This window comes from Candoia aspera, chromosome 1 (assembly GCF_035149785.1).
Source record: "Candoia aspera isolate rCanAsp1 chromosome 1, rCanAsp1.hap2, whole genome shotgun sequence".
Classification (NCBI taxonomy): domain Eukaryota; kingdom Metazoa; phylum Chordata; class Lepidosauria; order Squamata; family Boidae; genus Candoia; species Candoia aspera.
The window spans coordinates 251015942-251033985 of record NC_086153.1 but is presented as its reverse complement, the minus strand read 5'-3'; the positions used below and the strand labels follow the sequence as shown (position 1 = coordinate 251033985).

The 18044-nt window shown below is 37.7% G+C and overlaps 1 protein-coding gene across 5 annotated transcripts in view; it reads right to left on the bottom strand.

The window, feature by feature from the left end:
* Positions 1-913: 913 nt before the first annotated feature.
* Positions 914-18044, bottom strand: part of TEAD1 (TEA domain transcription factor 1) — a 217956-nt gene continuing 200825 nt past the window's right edge. For all 5 annotated transcript variants that reach the window (XM_063289483.1, XM_063289486.1, XM_063289487.1 and 2 more), the window contains 3 exons: positions 12537-12677; positions 10977-11129; positions 914-9224 (listed from right to left, as the gene is read on the bottom strand). In XM_063289483.1, the coding sequence (XP_063145553.1) occupies positions 9111-9224; positions 10977-11129; positions 12537-12677 (408 nt within the window). In that variant the 3' untranslated portion in view covers positions 914-9110. The remainder of the gene's footprint in view (positions 9225-10976; positions 11130-12536; positions 12678-18044) is intronic.

Sequence of the window (18044 nt, the reverse complement as noted above, 5' to 3'; positions counted from 1 at the left end):
TTGGTGATCCTCTTCATACATTTTCCCCAGGCATTTCCGAAGATGTGAACAGGAACAAGACCAACTAACCAGCCCTTTGCTTGAGACTGTGTATGTTGAGCTGCCATATCTCTACGCATAATATCGCCATGTGATCCTTTGCCAAGAGAGGTCTCCATGCACACTGAATGGGTTCCAGTGGTAGCCTTCTGGTAAGCCATCTCTCGGCTCTTCAAGGTAGGCCAGGTCAGGAAACAGGCTCAGAAGAAATACTAGAAGCTAACTTTATTGATATAGGCTACAATAACAACACCTTGAAAACCTGACAGTGTTTCCCCTTCCCTCCCTCTTATATCAAAGAAAGTCAAGGTGGGGCAACTATAAGGTTCTTTTTCACTTTTTGTTTTGTTTTCCCAGACTGAGCTCCTGTTTTGCTAATAGTCTTCGCAGAACTTCTGCAGGGTCATTTCTATATTCTTCTACACAACCCCTTCACCACTATCCTGGAAGAATTTGTGCTCTATATAAGGCAATACAAAGAACAAGATGATAATGGTAACAACAGCACAATAGAGACTGCTCAACATGTATGACAGGGGAAAGATAAAGTTGGTGTGCCCTGTTCTTTACTGCCCATTGAAGGAAGTATCTGAATGGGATTAATGACCTTCTAAGCTTCTTTACCAAAACATTACTCTTGGAAGATGCTGTTCATAAGGCCTCAGTATATAATAAAAAGATCCTTTATTATAATGTGTTTAACATTTGTCTTTGTGAAAGTACTTATCTTGAGAAGATGAAAATCTCAGGGTAATATGATCTCAGAACACATCAGCCAAACGCTGCCTGCGCACCCATCAGGGACACCAGGTGTGTACAGATTCCCTCCCTCAGGGCCTAACAAGTGGCAATATTGAATCAAATTAAACAAAAGTGACAATGATTTTATTTCCTTTATTTCCAATCAATACTGTAGGAATACAAATTTTCTAGAAAGCTACAAAAAAATCTACCACTTTATCAAGAAGGCATCAAAATGTGTCACTTTGCAAAGACATGAACACCTGCAGTAACCGACACAAAAATAGCATTTTTAGAGTGATGAAATAATTGCACTTAACTGTCATGGATATTAAAGGTATCACACATATGTACCGCAAAAGCTAGAATACAATTTTTTTTTACAAAGCACTTTTATAAAAAAATTCTCTGCACACAAACCCTATAATTTTCATATTACTATCATACTAAAGATAAATTCACTTTAAAGCCAACACTTAAAACGTTTTTAAAAACAAAGAAGGTACCAGTACCTACACACAGACGACAAATACAAGAATACTGTACTGCCAAAAGGTTTGATTGAAAGTTGTTTTGAAAACTTCAAAATATGTTAAGACACAATTTGCTAAGGTTCATTTTTCTTTCAAAATAGAGCTTTCCCTCAATGCCTGAGCAAGAGGTACTTTGTCATCCAAGGCAGATCTGACACCCCTATTCCCAAAATAACCAGCAGCAGTACAATATTAAAGTAACCACTGACCATATATGAATATGCTTAAGTCACAAACCCAGTTTATACACATTACACAAATAAACCAAGTGAGAATTCCATTAAGTCATTTACAAATGTGAACGAATGCATGTGTGAAATAAAAACAAAAAAGGAAACAGAAAGAAAACTTTTACCTAAAATGTACTGATATTAAAAAATTAAAGGCTATTCAGGTTTTAAAAACGGTTATAAAATTATTTTGTCTTTTTCAGGCACATATTGTAGGCGTTTCTTCTGCAGTCAGGAGCCTGAAGGAGAGGCCCATGAAAAAGAACAAAAACAAAACGAGAAACAAAAATAAAACCATTGTGTGAGGAGGTAACAGGATGTATGTTCTCTGTGAATGCGAGTGCATTTTGGAATTAGTTGATATAGTGGAACAACTTTTTTGGAAACTCTCTCAGCCATAGTAATCTGCTCAGCCGGAGAGCAAGAAATCCAAAGTTGTATTATACTTTGAATTACTCAGTCTTTCTATTTGTGGGAACGGCCAGGAGAAAAAAAAAAAAAACGAGATTACCAAGTAGTAACCAAAATAATAATAGTAATGATAATAGTCATCATCATCATCAACCTGAGTAGAGGCAAAAATGGGAACCAATTTATGTTATTATGGTCATCCCACTTGGAGGAGGCAGGGAGTGATGCTTCAGTGCCTCCCCAGGTGCTCCAATACCCACTCACAAAGCCACCCAGCACTAGGGTGTGAGTACCACACGCAATTAGGTCACTACGCGCTGCAAACAAGGTGGAGTGTTTAACATATCCAGGAGCTTCCCAGCTGCAGCAGAAGGCAATGCATGCCATATATATCGGTCCTACAGAACAGGGATGGGCAACAGTTTTGAGCCTTGGGCAGATGTCCTTGGTATTTGCATCATGCCCAGGGAGCTGTAGAAAGTGTGGGCAGAGTGGGTGAGGCCCCACATTTCAACCTTTCTAGCCCAGAGCACCTATTCTGCCCCTTAAACCTCCTCCACCAATATGGGAAGAATTAGCCCATTTGGGGGAAGGATTAGAGGACTTTTAGAGGGCAAAGTGGGTGCAAGGCTTATGACACTAATTTCACCCTTCAATCCCCCACCCCAAAAATTGGATCTGCATTTCAGGCCCACCCACTTGGGGGACTGCAAATGGGGTGTTGTAGCCCATAGGCCACAGGTTGACCACTCCTGCAGCAGAACCACATTTGTTACATGATGTGATTGTATGGGCAGTATTAAAATCACATTGGTCTGTAACTGATTTTACAGACCACCAACTGGTCTGTAAACTGTCAAAAGATAGGGTCAGTTTAGAAAACATGCCAAACCATGATTTTTGTTTCCTGTACTCTAGAATATAAACAACAGAGCAGCAACTTTTTCAGGCAATCTTTTGGGATTGGAAAATCTTTTGGGAGGGAAAAGTAATAATGAAATTGCATGAAATGTCAGCCAATCTTCTCTCTTCCTCCCAGCAATTGTTTATTTGGGCTTCTCACCTATAACCTTGTGAGATTCATGGGGTGGTGAGATTTCACCTGTTTTTATTCTAGCATGTTTAATTTTGATGTTTAATAATGGGTGCCTTGCACTCATATATGCCATACTGCCAACCCTTGGTATAATCCAAAATATAATAGGCAAATCATGGTTCTCAGCTACTTCTCTGTTTATTGTATCTGATTGTTCACAGATTTGAAAGTTCACTCTATGATGCAACAGCTTCTGCAGGCTGCATAAGGGACATTTTTACTAAAGGGCCATCGATGTTGATGTTTTATCAAATATAGAATGAATAAAATATGAAGTCTTCTATGAGTCTGATTCTATGTACCTGGAAGATTGTGATTAGATTTCATAAAATTTGATATTACTTCAAAGCTGACTTCATACACTACAATATGGTTTGTTTTTATTTAGCACATTGTGGGATCCAAACCAACATGTTTTGTAAACCATGTGTCATGCTTTAATGTGTAGCATGAATCTAGCCAAATATGGCTTATTTGACAACTATGATCAAGCAAACAAAGACTTAATGAGTTGTTTTATGAACAAGTCCAGAACACTGTTAAGTTTTCTTCCTGGTTTGGCAAGATGTCCAAACTAAAGAAAATGAAGAATACCCTAAGAATTCAACCAGGGCTGTAAAATTTACCAGTTTGCAGCTTCTGAAATTCTATAAATCACCTTCATACTCTTGGTTGCTTTTGTTCAGTTGAATCATCTCTGTTACTTGAAGGTGATAAAAACAGGAAGATTTGAGTTCAAGGGAATTGCCAAACTGAATGGACTCTAGTAGTAAGTGAGAAAATAGATATCGAACTTGCAAATTACACAACATAGTGGTACAGTACCTAAATAAGCCATTCTAGAATTCAAGTAAGTATAAAATTACATTTGTAAAAGCTATGTTTCAACTGCAACAACTTGTACCATTTCTTTTTTCTCAGTTTTATACATAAGACAATAAATAAAAATGATTCCTTTGCAATAAAATATACTCCACCCACTTCCTTATATCTGTCTCAGCAGATATATTTAATAGTTGTAAATATATATAGTTTACTTTTGAGGCCAAGCAATCCTTAGTGGATTAGATGCAAGAAGAGCGTGAGGGAGATTTAAATCTTTGAGGTTCAAGAAAACCAATATGAATGCAAATGAAAGAGATAGGGGGAACAATCACAAATATTACCACTTTGTGCTGCACAGTAATTTTAATTTAAAAAAAAAACTATTAAAACCAGAATAGCTACAATCCCCTCTGCCAACTTTTGGTTTTACTGCTATCAGTTTTCTCATGTGTGTGTGTCTATGTGACATGTGTGTATGTGTGTGTGTATACACACACACATACACCCCTTCTGAATCAGTACATCAGTTTCAACGTTGTCAATGTCTCTTGAAATAAACATTGTTCTCCAAATTCACAAACTGTGTTAAATGGCACACTTTATTTAAGGAAGCTGCCTGTCTAGCAGTGTGACAGGAAGAGACTGAATGATACCAGTCCAAAGGATTTTCCAACAATATTTGTTACTCATTCTTAAAAAATCGGTGCCAAAAAGCACAGGTCAAATGACAGGAACGTTTTGATCCATGCTTTCCAATTTTAGGCATCTGATTGCTCAAGTTTGTAAACAAAATAAGTGCAAATTTAAGATAGAGAAGACAACCATCTTCACAGAACTAGTTACTACATTAATAAAATCACATTTGGCCTTTGCTTAATTTTCTGCTAATTATGGAGATATGTAAAATTGGATGGAGAAAGACATGGCAAAGGTGAAATACTGATTTTTCTTTTCAATGCTAGTCATCAAAGCCTCAGAAACAACAAGAGGGAGATTAGTTTCCAGCATTACGCACTCTTGTGATTTGAAAAAAGCATGCTACTATAAAAAGATACTCTTTGAGAATGGAGGCCTGTTAGTTTTGACTGTTTCCAATAAACCAAAGGCATTATGGTGATCTCTAAATATTTTTGGTCTCTACAATTTGTCATTATTATGGCAGCACTTTTCTAAGCTGGAACTTCAAAACCAAAGGCACTTGCATGCACGAGTGCAGAGTCACAAACGTTTAAGTATTTGGTCATGAGAATTGAAAAAGGCAGCATTATTTATACAATTTGCTTTCTGCAGAAAATTCTAGAGCTGTTAGGTTTCATTTTGGTATAAAGATTCCAACTATGTAGTAATGGGGACTGACTTGTCTAGGAAGGTATCTTTGACCAAAAGGTTTTTCTCTAGGAGATTATTTTTTATATATGAAGTAAACCAAATTAATGGACTACATATGATCAGCAAGATAGGCTAAAGGGTACTCCTACTATAGCACTAAGGCACTGCATATTGTAATGCTTTGGCAGCTTGGAATTAAGAAGTTCCTACGACAAATAACAGTAACGAGAGAGATGCTTCCAGCTTACAAAAGAGCTCACAGTTGCCAGGCAGCGTTTGGGGACCACACATTCCATACAAAACCTTTGACAGACTTAAGGCTTGAGGAAGAAACATGCACAAGGGATAAATCATTTACATCCACAAATACGTGACTGACAAGGCAAACAGTTCCCCATACATTTTTACAAAAACGAATGTCAAGAAACATCGGGACGCTTCAAACTGTATAGTTATTACATACATTGTGTTGCAGGCTGCATTATCAGAAAAAAAAGAACCGTGCTTGTTTTGCAAACCGATCTGTTTCACATGCCTCCAGGGGTTACCTGGAGATACAGAATGATCCTAATGTTTCAGAACTTTTTTTTTTCCTAAAAAAATAAATCCATCAAAACCAAAAGCCTCATAACAGTTGACAGTTAAAGAGAGAATTTTAGACCTGTAACACCAAGTGCTTCAAATAAAGGGCTACTTCAGCTGGGTAAGATGCAGTGCTTCTACTAGATACATTGCTAGTGTTAAAAACAGGTGAAGAGACCCAACCATAAATGTTCAGTTTTAATGCTCTCAGACAAAATAACTGACAGCACAATCCTGTGCATATCTACTCAGAAGTAAGTCCTACTTCGTTCAACAGGATTTACTCCCATGTAAGTATGTACAGGACTGCAGCCCAAGAGGTTCATCTGTCTTAACATCTATTAGTCAAAAGATCCTCAGTTTACCAAGCACTCCCAGACTCTTCTTGGCCTTCTACTCTATTGCTGCCGTATCCTCCTACCTTTGTGAATGCAAAGCTGAGGCATAAGTGGCTGTCTAGGCATCTTGGCTTTTCAGGTCTTACAAGTGTTTGAGGAACCCTGCAGCAATCCACTAGAGAGAGAGGGTGAATGTAGTCATGGACAGAAGACTACAGATGTTCAGATGTTAAGCACCATAATCGTCCTTTAAAACAGAAAATCTTCAGATGATTAGACAATTGTACCTTGATATACATCCTCGCAGTCTTTAATGCAAATGTTTTCAATTGTGGAAGATCTAAGTTTATTGACACAATGTTTAAAATATCATAAATACTATTTATTCTAACAGCTACCCAAAAATTATTTTTCAAAACTGTAAGGAACTGTGTGTCTAAGAGCAATAACTGTTGTCCTTCTGCCATACATGTAAAGGAGGAAAGCTCCCATATTTCATTCCAGAACTTTTCTCAATTTTCAATTTTGGTTAGCTGGAGGATAAATTTTCATTCTAAGGGCCTTTTCAGAAAAAGTCCTGAAACCAAAACTAAAGAAACTTATAATTAGAATGGGTATTGTGAAGCAGAACTGCCAGGTGCAAAAGCAGCCACAAAAAGGGGCAGGGGATGTAGTGACAAAATGTGCAAAGTGACATCATGATGGAAAAATGACAACTTATGTCCTTGTCTCAGATGTTGGAATGCAAGTATGTAAGGATGGAATTTGCATCTGAACATTGCTGTGCATGTGTTGTAATTTTGATGCAGTTACCTACTGCCTTGCTCCTAGGAGTTTCTGAAGTAAATCTGCTTCCACAAGTGAAGAAACTAAGACAGTCTGACTTGTTCTTTGTGGCTAATATTGTCATGTGCCAGTTCTACAAACCAACAAGCTGAATTATGGCACATACCATAAGGAGATGGCTTATAATCACAGCAGTTGTTTAAAACACGTATCTAACCATGCACCCCTCCTAATGTCAGATGTATTCATATAATCTTGATTAAGCCACATTTCAGCCTTGCTCATGTATGAAGACACAAACCACAAAAAAACATGTTACTGAAAGAGAAACAACCCCCACATAGGCACAATCTATTTGTGTGCCTAAGCAATCTGAAATATTATACACCTAAAAAGTCATACAGGCGGGGGAAGTCCAGATAAAGGGAAATTATAGTAGAGGAGCCAAAATGAATAGATTAAGGGAAGGATGTGTGTAGGAAGCTCTATGCAAATAATCTGTTCAAACCTTTGGCATGAGTGCTCTGCTCCTTCTCCTGAGCAAACAGAAAAATAGTGGACAGAAAGAGAAAAACATGGATGATGATCAACAAGAAGAGGGCTAGAGCCAGATATTCTGGGAAGTCTGCAAAAGAAGAGCTGGTCACAAACACAACCATCAGTGCTGGCTGGGTATTCAGAGTGTTACATAGTCCAACCTATCTGGAGGGGCATCAGGCTGGAGAAAGCTGCGTTCATCATCATAGGCATCAGGATGATTTTAAGAAAAATCTCATTAAGACAGAGTCTACCAAGCCACCTGCAGCTCACCAGATATGCATTCTGGGCAGCCAAGTGCTTGACAGTCCTCAGACTGATTCTGAATTTTCAGAGAGGCTATATGTGTAGGGATATAGCCATGTGCTGGCATTGTATGCAGAAGGCTCAGTCTTGGAAAGATTCTTAATTGATATCCTGGGGAATAATTCCCAGTCCCTACAGACAAACCTGAGCTAGGTGGAGCAATGATCTGATTTGGTATAAAACAGTTCTGAAATGTATTAAGCCCTTCATGTGGCTTCCACAAATAGATGATATTTTATACGTAGCCTGGTGGATCATGATGAGCAGGACTAGCTTAAGGAAACCATTCTGTCTTTTGTCTGATGTCAAATATTTCTAGGATTCTAAAGACATTGAAACAGATGAACCTTTTGTTTTAGATCTTCTATTGTTTTCTCAATTACAATAATTGTGGCTTTTACCTGACAATGTAATTACAAGATAGCACTTTCAAGCCCCTCTCCCTTATGTTTGCCAATTGGTAATTTTGGTGTTGCAATTTCTTGAGTTAAGAAAAACAAAACAAAACCATTTCATATAATATATAATCACGCACACAGGATTACATACACCGTAAATCTAATCTTTCAGTATTTGTCTAGTTATTGCAAAACGAGCCATCTTTTAATTAAATAATCAAACGTCCTTATTAGTACAAATATTTAATATCTTTTTAATGCACTAGATAAAATTAGTAAAAGGGAGGAAGTCTTCTCGCTTTGCAATACCTGCTTGAAAGTTTCAATGAATTAGAATATTAGTTTTAATATAGAGGGAAAGAAAAAAATATACTTTGCCTACTTTAAGGACCTGTCCATTCCCATCAGGCATTTCTTAAGGCTATGTTTGTCATTTGGCTTCGAACAGAAATTGAGTTGCAGTATAAAATAATTTAGTGATTTACATTCGTCTGTATTTTCCACAGTAATCAGTTATGAAGATACTTTTAAAAAAAGAATTTGTGTGCTAATTTATGCTTAGTCAAAATTCATTTCAGTTTCACTTGCACCTTAGAAATAGGATTTTATTAATTTAGACAAAACACCTCATAACTTCTTATAACTGCTGTTAAGCTTTTCCATGGCAATTGCTCTGTCTTACATTTTTCCAGCATGACAAATTAAAACTTCCACAAATTCTTAAATATAGTCTCCCTCCAAAATGGTGGCTTTTTAAATTTGAAGAACACTTTGTTTTAAGAAAGAATTTGTACAACTGTACCAGAATTTCACAGCTACAATATTTATCAACACACTCCAATGAGGTTTAGAAAAATGTTGGGGACAGCTCAGCCAAAGAAAACTGCCACTTAGTGTTGAGGTTGACAGTCTGTGTTTTCATAAGGAGTTATATTGAAAAGGTGTCTATAAATAACTGTTCAGTCCTTTACAAGCCTGTAGATGTGATGCTGTGCGCCATGTTCGCTGTTTGAAACTTCAAATACACAAGCCATGCAAAGGAGGGTTTCTTGAGTGTCCCTGTTTGTTACAACCTGTTTGGGTTTGTACATGAAAGAAAGAAAAAGAAGAAGAAGACACATTAGAGATCTGTATTTTCCCTCAGAGACACAAAAGTAAAAGATGTAATTTCAAAAGCAGACACCTTTCTTTATTTTGCATGTCAATAAATACACATTTCTGAACTGTCACAGCCTATTCAACAAGCAGACTTTAAATGAGATTTTTAAATTCTATCTTTCTGGCATATTTTGCACATGAGAACAAGGCAAGGTGGAATTGGTTCAGGGTCAAATTCTGAAGGAATATTTTTGGAATTTTCTTAAGGAAAATACTAACAGTTGTGTTAAACTGTGCCCCTCAGTTAATTAAAAAAAATTCTGAAGCATCCATGAACACAAAGAGGTGGGAATGTAATTGGTTCCCTCCCCTTCTGCAGCCCTCCTCCAAAATCTGCTCCAGTTGTTTTGGGATATCTTTGGGAATAGCATGGGAGCTTTCATAAAGATGGAAAGAATAGTTCACAGATATTTCTACTTTTTAAAAAGAAAGTATAATAGCGCAATTGTAGAACCACTTAATTTTTTAATAACCTGTTCCATCCTGACATTTGGAAATCTGAATTTCCAACCACATTTTAAATGGAATAGAAACCACTCGAACTCAGACTTCTGGAATTCTTATAGAGAAGAACTGTCCCATTCTATGTATCTTGCTTTAAAGCCCTGAGAGAGAAAGTACACACAGCTACTCTGAAACTCTTCTACTGAAGTCTGGACAGATAATGTCTTGGGCTATTTGAGCTTCTTCTCCACAGTTCTAAAGTGCTCAGAAAGGGGGTAGGTTTAGGAATATTGGAGAAGAGAGGAGAGGACAAAGCAGAGGTGTAGCAAGTTGCATGACAGGATCTGAATTATATCAGGTGTCCTAGTATCCAATCTTTCTCCCTAAGTTCTCAAGAACTTCAGGAGCTTCTGAAATAGCCTGCTGAAAATAGGTAGCTAACACTGAACATAGCTTGCAATGAGTAATTTCACAAACTAAACTGCCAAATGCCGTAAGGAAACATTACCTTCTTTGCACTTCGAACTAAAGAGGTGCCAGCTTCTTCCCCAAATCCCACTTCATCACTCAGAGTACTATGAGACAAACACATTGGGTACCCAGTCCAAGGAAAACTAAAATACTGAAACTCCATTGCTAATATAATTAATGGTCACATATTACTGTAGATCTGAAAGTGTATAATACAGTTACAGTAGATGTGAATGTCAGCATCTCATTCCCATTAGCTTTCACAGGTCCACAGTGAAGGCTAAGAGGAAGAAGCGTGGGCAGCTCGAAGTCTAAACACAAGTTTCTGCCCTAAAGGCACAAGTTATACATCAGCCTACTTCATATGGAATGTTAAGCTGTAATGCAATTTGCTTTTTTTTTCCATTTAGCATACTGTGCAACCATTCCATTATGCCTTGATTTCATATGTGAGGTGGGCTACAATGGCTTGTTCAATAAATCATGTTCAAAAATCCTGGGTTAGTATTGTGTGGAATTCAGGTTTTTGCCTCCTACATCAGGTAATTTTATTGAAAAACTGAATTCTCAGCACATAAAGTTTCAAATATTGGCCTATCAGGAAAGATTAAAATCAGAAGCCACCTTTGAAATATCACACTTCTCAGCTGAAGGACATGGCATTCCTAACTCATTCAAACAGATCTTAAGAAACATCTACCTAATCCCAACATACTCAAGAAAACAGTGAGCAAAGGGAAGAAAAATATTACCAACAAAATTGTAAAGTTTTCCAACACACTGTTCATCATATATTTCTCTGGTAAATGCTTGAGCTTGTGGATGAAATTGATCATATATTCACACATTGGGGAGCGGTTTATTCTAAACACAAACCGGCCGTTCTCAAACCGTGCATATTCAGTCTGAAAAGAAAAACGAAGAGAAAGTTGAAAACTGGAATAATTGAACTACATATTTCAAAAACTTATTTAGAAATCATTTGATTTTCCCATTAATTTAAACCACTGCTTAGATATAAGAAATTAAATATTGTAACAGCATGACATATTAGGGTATTTAGACTGCACCCACCAATAGAATTCACTTCCTCTCCCTCTGCAACCCAATACACACCTTCAGCTGTCTGATATGCAATAGATTGGGAAGACCCTCTGAAGCAAATCTAAAGGCTAGGGGGTGTGTGGGGGTGGGTGGGGGGAGATATAAGAAAGCAGGAGAGCAAGGGGAAGTCCCCTTGCATAAATTGAAGTTATTCATATGTTGTCAACTGTAGCTCTTAATTAAATATTTAATTCTACTAAATTAAACATACAATGGAGCTGAAATGTTAGTTTCTCATAAAAGATATGCTGGAAAATACTGCATTGTTTAATCCATTATCTTAAGCAGTGCTTTGATAATTTTATTATTTATTACACATTATAGACTTGTAAGACCAAGCATATCAAAATAAAATACAATAAATCAATATAAGAAGAGTGCAACACAATACCCATTTGATATACCCAGTAACTAATCCCAATTTAATTTAATTTAATTTAATTTAATTTAATTTAATTTAATTTAATTTAATTTAATTTAATTTAATTCAATGTAAGTTCTACAAGTCACAAATGTATTTTTAGCAACAGCTAGTGTTCTTTTGATGTTTGCCTGCCAAGTGGAGCTCCATATACAATATAATGGAAATGGGTATTTGATAGAAGGCCTTTGATGCATACTGAATCTATATCATTATCCGTATTTTATCAGCTAAGAACACTGAGGAATATCCAAATATTCCCTATTCAGTGTATGGAGAATTCTCAAAATTGTAAAAGATATTTTTTCATCCATAGCTCCAAGAATTTAGGTAAGAGTTATTTCTTAATTCTAGAGCTAAAAGCAAGTATATCATGATTTAGCAGAGGGAATATGTAGGCCAAAACAGAATTTTGGACATCTCCAGAAAGAGTGAAAAAGACTGTTACAGGGATACATGCTTACATACCTGAGAGAGAAAGAGGTTGCATAGTGAGCAAGCTACAATACAAAATACTACAGCTGTCAATCAGCCAAATCCTTTAAGGATTTTAAAGGGCACTCATGAAAGAAAATGCTAACAAGTTAGTTCAAGTTGAATAGCAGGGAGCATATTCTACTTCTCTAGTCACTTTTTCCAAAAAGATACCTAAGTACCTAGAGAAGATATACACCACAACAACTTTACATTAATACAACTGTAGTTTCATCAATTCAGATGGATGATTTGAAAGAAGACATTTTTTTAGATGACAACAATAGTCCCAACATTATTTTGAAATTCCTACCTCTACTTTTTCTACCACTTGCTTCCCAAATGAGCAGACTTTGGTGGAACAGGTGATTGTCATGTTTTCTGAACTTTCATATTGACTAGTTACACCATAGAACGCTCCTGTATCATCTTGGATGTTGCAGTTTAGATCCGCCTGTAAGGAAAACAGCACTGATGTGAGAAGCAATTAGCAACTGGCATCCTACCTTTATGCAGGCCATCCTTAAACCACAAAAAGCCCACTTACATGGAAAGGAGTATATCATCTTGATTCCCAGTGCAGGTATAAATTTGTTGTCAAGTGACTTTCCACTGCAATTTTGTGAGGCAGGATTATTTTATCTAAAGATTCAGAATTCCTGAGCCATAGAACATTTTGACTATTTTGATTATTCAGTTTCTAACTCAAAGAATTAAGAAGATATAGCTATTCAATGGGAAGAATATCTCTTTTCTCCTATCTGAACTGGATACATAAAAATAAGCCCTCCTTTGAAATGAAAAGAGCTAGAAATATATACTTTTAGCCCCATATTTGCTTGGAAATAAGATTTTAATGAGAACAATCAATAATTCCCTATGCCAATATGAATCCTATCACACATTGTTTATATAACCCACCACAAATGACAACCCCCCAAACTTAGATGACATGGGTACAGTTTAGATCACTGGGAATCCAATTTCTTATAATTAACTTAATTACAGCAACTTGTAAGAATAGTACAGAGTGATCACTGCAATTCTTGATTAAATTCAAAGGAGTGAAAATACAGCTACATGCTACATGTCACTGAAGAGTAAGGAAGAAAATTGCCTGTTCTTTAACACAGTCACTGAAAATTGCAGCCATGGGTTCATGCCCTTTGAAAACTTCTCAGTCACTCACTGAGAGACACAAGAAATAGAAGAATGGGTAACCTGTTGTAGTGTATGTATAATTACATAACTGAAAACAATAAGGACATAGGACTGGCATATGTTTGGAGAAAGTGTGTAGAAAGTTGCAGGAAAAATCTCCTATTCAAATCTTCCCAACACCAGACATGTAAAACATAGCAAGGGTGGAATGGCTTTATAATAAAACAGAACTATCCAATTTTTTTGCAAACAGACTTGTTTGGAGAATGTAACACCAAGATATTATAAAAGGGAGGGTACCACATAGATGACTGGCAGCATACTGTGATGGATGCAGCCAATCTCAGAGAACAGTACATTTGAGAGGCTAAAAGACATGTCTGTCAAAGAAACTGGATGTATGATAGAGATGTGGACAGAATAACAATTAGAAATCTATCCTGAGACTCTTGAGTACTTATTACAATTCAGGATTATCCCTCCCCTCAATTCCCTCTTTTCCACCTCACATTTCTCAAACAAAAGTGACCTACTCATCCCAGAAACTCATGGCTCTCTTTTAGGCTCAGCACCCAAATATTTTCCTTCCCAAGTTTCTCCTGCATTGCTGTATGTCAAGATGCAAGACTCCCAGTTATGTTCTACAACCCTACTCCCAGCACAAATACAGGTAGTCCTTGGTTAGCGACCATTCATTCAGCAACCAAAGTTATGATGGCGCTGAAGGAGGAGACTTTATGACTGGTCCTTGAAGATATAGCTGTGGCAGTGTCCTTCTGGTTACATGATCACAATTCAGGCACTTGGGAACCAGCTTGCAATTACAATGGTTGCAGCTTCCCATCGTCACATGATCACCATTTATGACTTCACTGCTGGCTTCTGATGAGCAAAGTCAATGGTGAAGCCAGCAGGAACAAATGGTGATCATGTGACATCATGCTTAATGACCGGTGAGATTTGCTTAATGACTGCAACCAGAACTGCCATTGTAAGTTGGTGTGGTCACATGACATTTACAACTGCGTCACTTAGTGATGGAGTTTCCAGTCCCAATTACTGTTGTTAATCAAGGACTACCTGTAATTGTTTCCTTTTCCCTCACATGTTATTTCTAATCTCTTCCCTTCCTCACCCCACTACTGTCCCACTTCTACTGACTTCCTTCTTTATCTGGCAGTTTATCTGGCAGTTTGGTCTAGTGGTTAAGTCAACAGGCTAGAACCCAGGAGATTGAGAGTTCTAGTCCTGCTTTAGGCATGAAAGCCAGCTGGGTGACCTTGGACCAGTCCCTCTTTCTCAGCCCAACACACCTCACAGGGTTGCTGTTGTGGGGAAAATAGGAGGAAGAAGTATTAGGTATGTTTGCCGCCTTGAGTTATTTATAAAAATAATAAAGGCGGGATAATAAACAAACAAACAAACAAACAGGTGTAGCTCTTCCTTTGTGGGAAAGGAAGTAGCAGGAGCAGATTAGAGTACAGCACAGCCCTCTGGCCACCTTTTATCTTGACTTCTCAAGAATGTGAGGCCTAGAGGAATTATGAAGAATAAAAGTGGATTGCTTTGTCTTGAAGCACTCTCAGTTTCACCCCTCTATTATAAAGTCAGAATGAGGGCTGGAGGAGATATGTGCAGTGCAGTGATGTCCAAGGTACAGCATTACCTCCTCTTTCCACCTGTATTAAAAGAAACAAGTGAAGCAAATGAAAAAGTGAAGCAAATGAAAAAGTGTAAAGTCAGCCCTAACTCTTGGTACTATCTGTCTTCTAGTATCCTGTTCATATGAATTTTGTATTGATGTTTATACTCCCACATTATTTTAATGCACAGATGTAGAGGGTACATAGGTTGGGATTTGAAGAAGATTTGGGATGGCTTTGCAGGTATTTCTGTCACTGATTAGTTAACTCCAAAGAGAAAGAAGTTGCACCTAAATGGAAGAGAAATATCATTACTGAGATTTTCTCATCAATGCATCTTTTTGCAAATCTACATAGGACTGGTTATCCAAAGACCAGACACTGAGGTCTGAATAAGTATCCCTAGTTTAGGCTCCAATAACATGTATCTTGTACAGCACTGCTCTAAAATGAAAAGGCTTTATAGATTGACCAAGTTTTTATTGTTCTCAATAAAATAATTTCTTCGATATTGAAATAATGATAATATACAGTGTGAAAAGGGACACAGTGGCGCTGCGGGTTAAACCACTGAGCTTGCCGATTGGAAGGTTGGTGGTTCAAATCCGCATGATGGGGTGAGCTCCCATTGCTAGTCCCAGCTCCTGCCAACCTAGCGGTTCAAAAACATGCAAATGTGAGTAGATTAATAGGTACCGCTTCGGCAGGCAGGCAACAGCATTCCATTTAGTCATGCCGGCCACATGACCATGGAAGTGTCTACGGACAAACGCCAGCTCTTCGGCTTTGAAACACCGCCCCCTAGAGTCGGACACAACTGGACTTAATGTCAAGGGAAACCTTTACCTTTACCTTACAGTGTGAAAAGCTTCTATAATATAATCTTTCTTTCCTACTTCCACATGTCTCATCATCATTTTATTTTTTCTAGTTCTACCACTAATATAAATTTAATATGGTGGAGTCTCATAATTTGCTAGGGACTCTTCCTAAAAGTTAGTGAAATCAATCTGCTGTCAAAGTTGACTAGTTGTTATATCTGAACATAAGGAAAGTTATTTTGCAAGGCAAAGTCACTCTACTGATTTTTAAAAACTTTATATTAAATGTAATTATTTTGTGGTGTATGAATCATCTTTCTATCTGGAATAGTTATTTTGATCACAACTGCAGATCTGGTTTTATCATTAGAAATATTGGCCTCAGTCACTGTCCTAAGTAGCAACACTCCTGAGGTAAATTATCATCATCATCTCCTGTTTTCATCATTCAGAAGCACATATCTTAGAGGCCTTGTGCTGAGGCAAAGACCATAAAACCAAATCGTATATGGGAATCTAGAAATGCTAACAGGAGGCCCAGTCCTCAAGAGACCTCTCTTGAATTTGCGTATACTGTATTAGACAACTATGATCCCATATCTGCCTTCCCTCTGGAGAAAGACAAGAAGACAAGAAGTGTCTTCAGAGCTTCAGAGAATCCTGGAAAAAATATATTTTCTAGACCCATGGCAGTCAGGATTCAGACCTAGACCTAGGCACAAGAATTAAACTGCCTTTGTCACCCTCATAGATGATTAGTGATAAGGTGCAGATGATAAGAGTTCTATTTATTTATTTATCAAATTTCGTCACTGCCCATCTCCTCCAAAAGAGGACTTTGGGTGGTTTACAATAAAGCTAAAAGAGATTAAAATACAATAAAAAATGACTATACTTGTCTTGCTAGACCTCTCAGCTACTTCTGATACTGTTGATCACAGTATCTGTCATGAGTACTGATGGTGAGCAGGAGGGGGCCCCTATCCAGGGGGGAAAACGCATGTGTAGTACTGAGTTGAGCAGCCTCTCAAAGAGACACAGAACAGACCTGCCTTGACTTTGGGGTTTATCTGTCTGGGTTTTTCCCACGCTTCTTCAGTTTGTTAGGATTTTCTGTCTAATGTAGCAGTAATAAACACTAGAGACCTATTCCTTGTCTCAGCGTGGTTCCTGGCTGTTAGGACAGTATCCTTCTGGAACAGCTAAGAGTGTGGGGAGTTGCGGGCATGATTTTATGGTGGATCCACTCATCCTCAGAGGTTCCAGTTAATTGTTGTGGGGGGATAATTGGGGGAGAGGTCAGGCCTTCCATTATTAGGGTTAGGGTTTCAGTTGGTGCAAAGTCCAGTGCTCCATATGTCCATGAGACAGTCTCATCACTGCCATGTAACACCTCTGCTGTGGGAGCTGCACTGGTGATCAATGTATTTCTGGGCACAGTTGAAGGTGCTGGTTATTATCTATGAAGTTCTATATGGCTCAGGACCCGAGTTCCTTCAGGACCACCTGTCCAGTACAGATTCTGTCCACTCAATCATCTCAAGGTTGAAAAACACTCCTTGATTTAGCGCATTTGGTACTGAGTTTGGATGAGTACTATTACGGAAGCTCAAAGAAAAGAACTTTCCATCAGCATACTTCATGAAATGAAATTTTAGGTTTTGGATGGTATTTTTTCTACTCCTTATATGTTGACTTGTACATTTGCAAAAACACTGTGTCCAAATTAAAAAGGGGATGGTGGAAGAAGAAACACCTAACATCTAAATCTAGTCCAAGATTTGAACTGTACCATGATCAAACCCAACTGGAAACAAGTAATTGGATTATTTTCTGCTTTCAGCATTTTTTAAAGGTAAGGGTAGTGGCAAATTATAGTCTAAAATCACAACACAAGAGCTTTAGTGTTAGATTTCCTTTTAATGCAAATACTTCAGCAACATCCTGGAAAATAGTACTGGCCATTTCCCAGGCACTTGTTCTCTGTGTCTGTTGATTACATATAATGCATTCATCCATCAATATAATGCAGCTTGTCAGTACGGAGTGCTGGAAATTTTACATATCAAGCCTATCAGCTGTTTGACATGATGCATGAAAACAGCTCCTGCTGAAGGCCCGCAGCAGGCATTAAAAGAGAGCTGGCTGAAAACAAGACCACTCCAAGTGAAGAAAAGACTAAAATCTAGAAAAAGA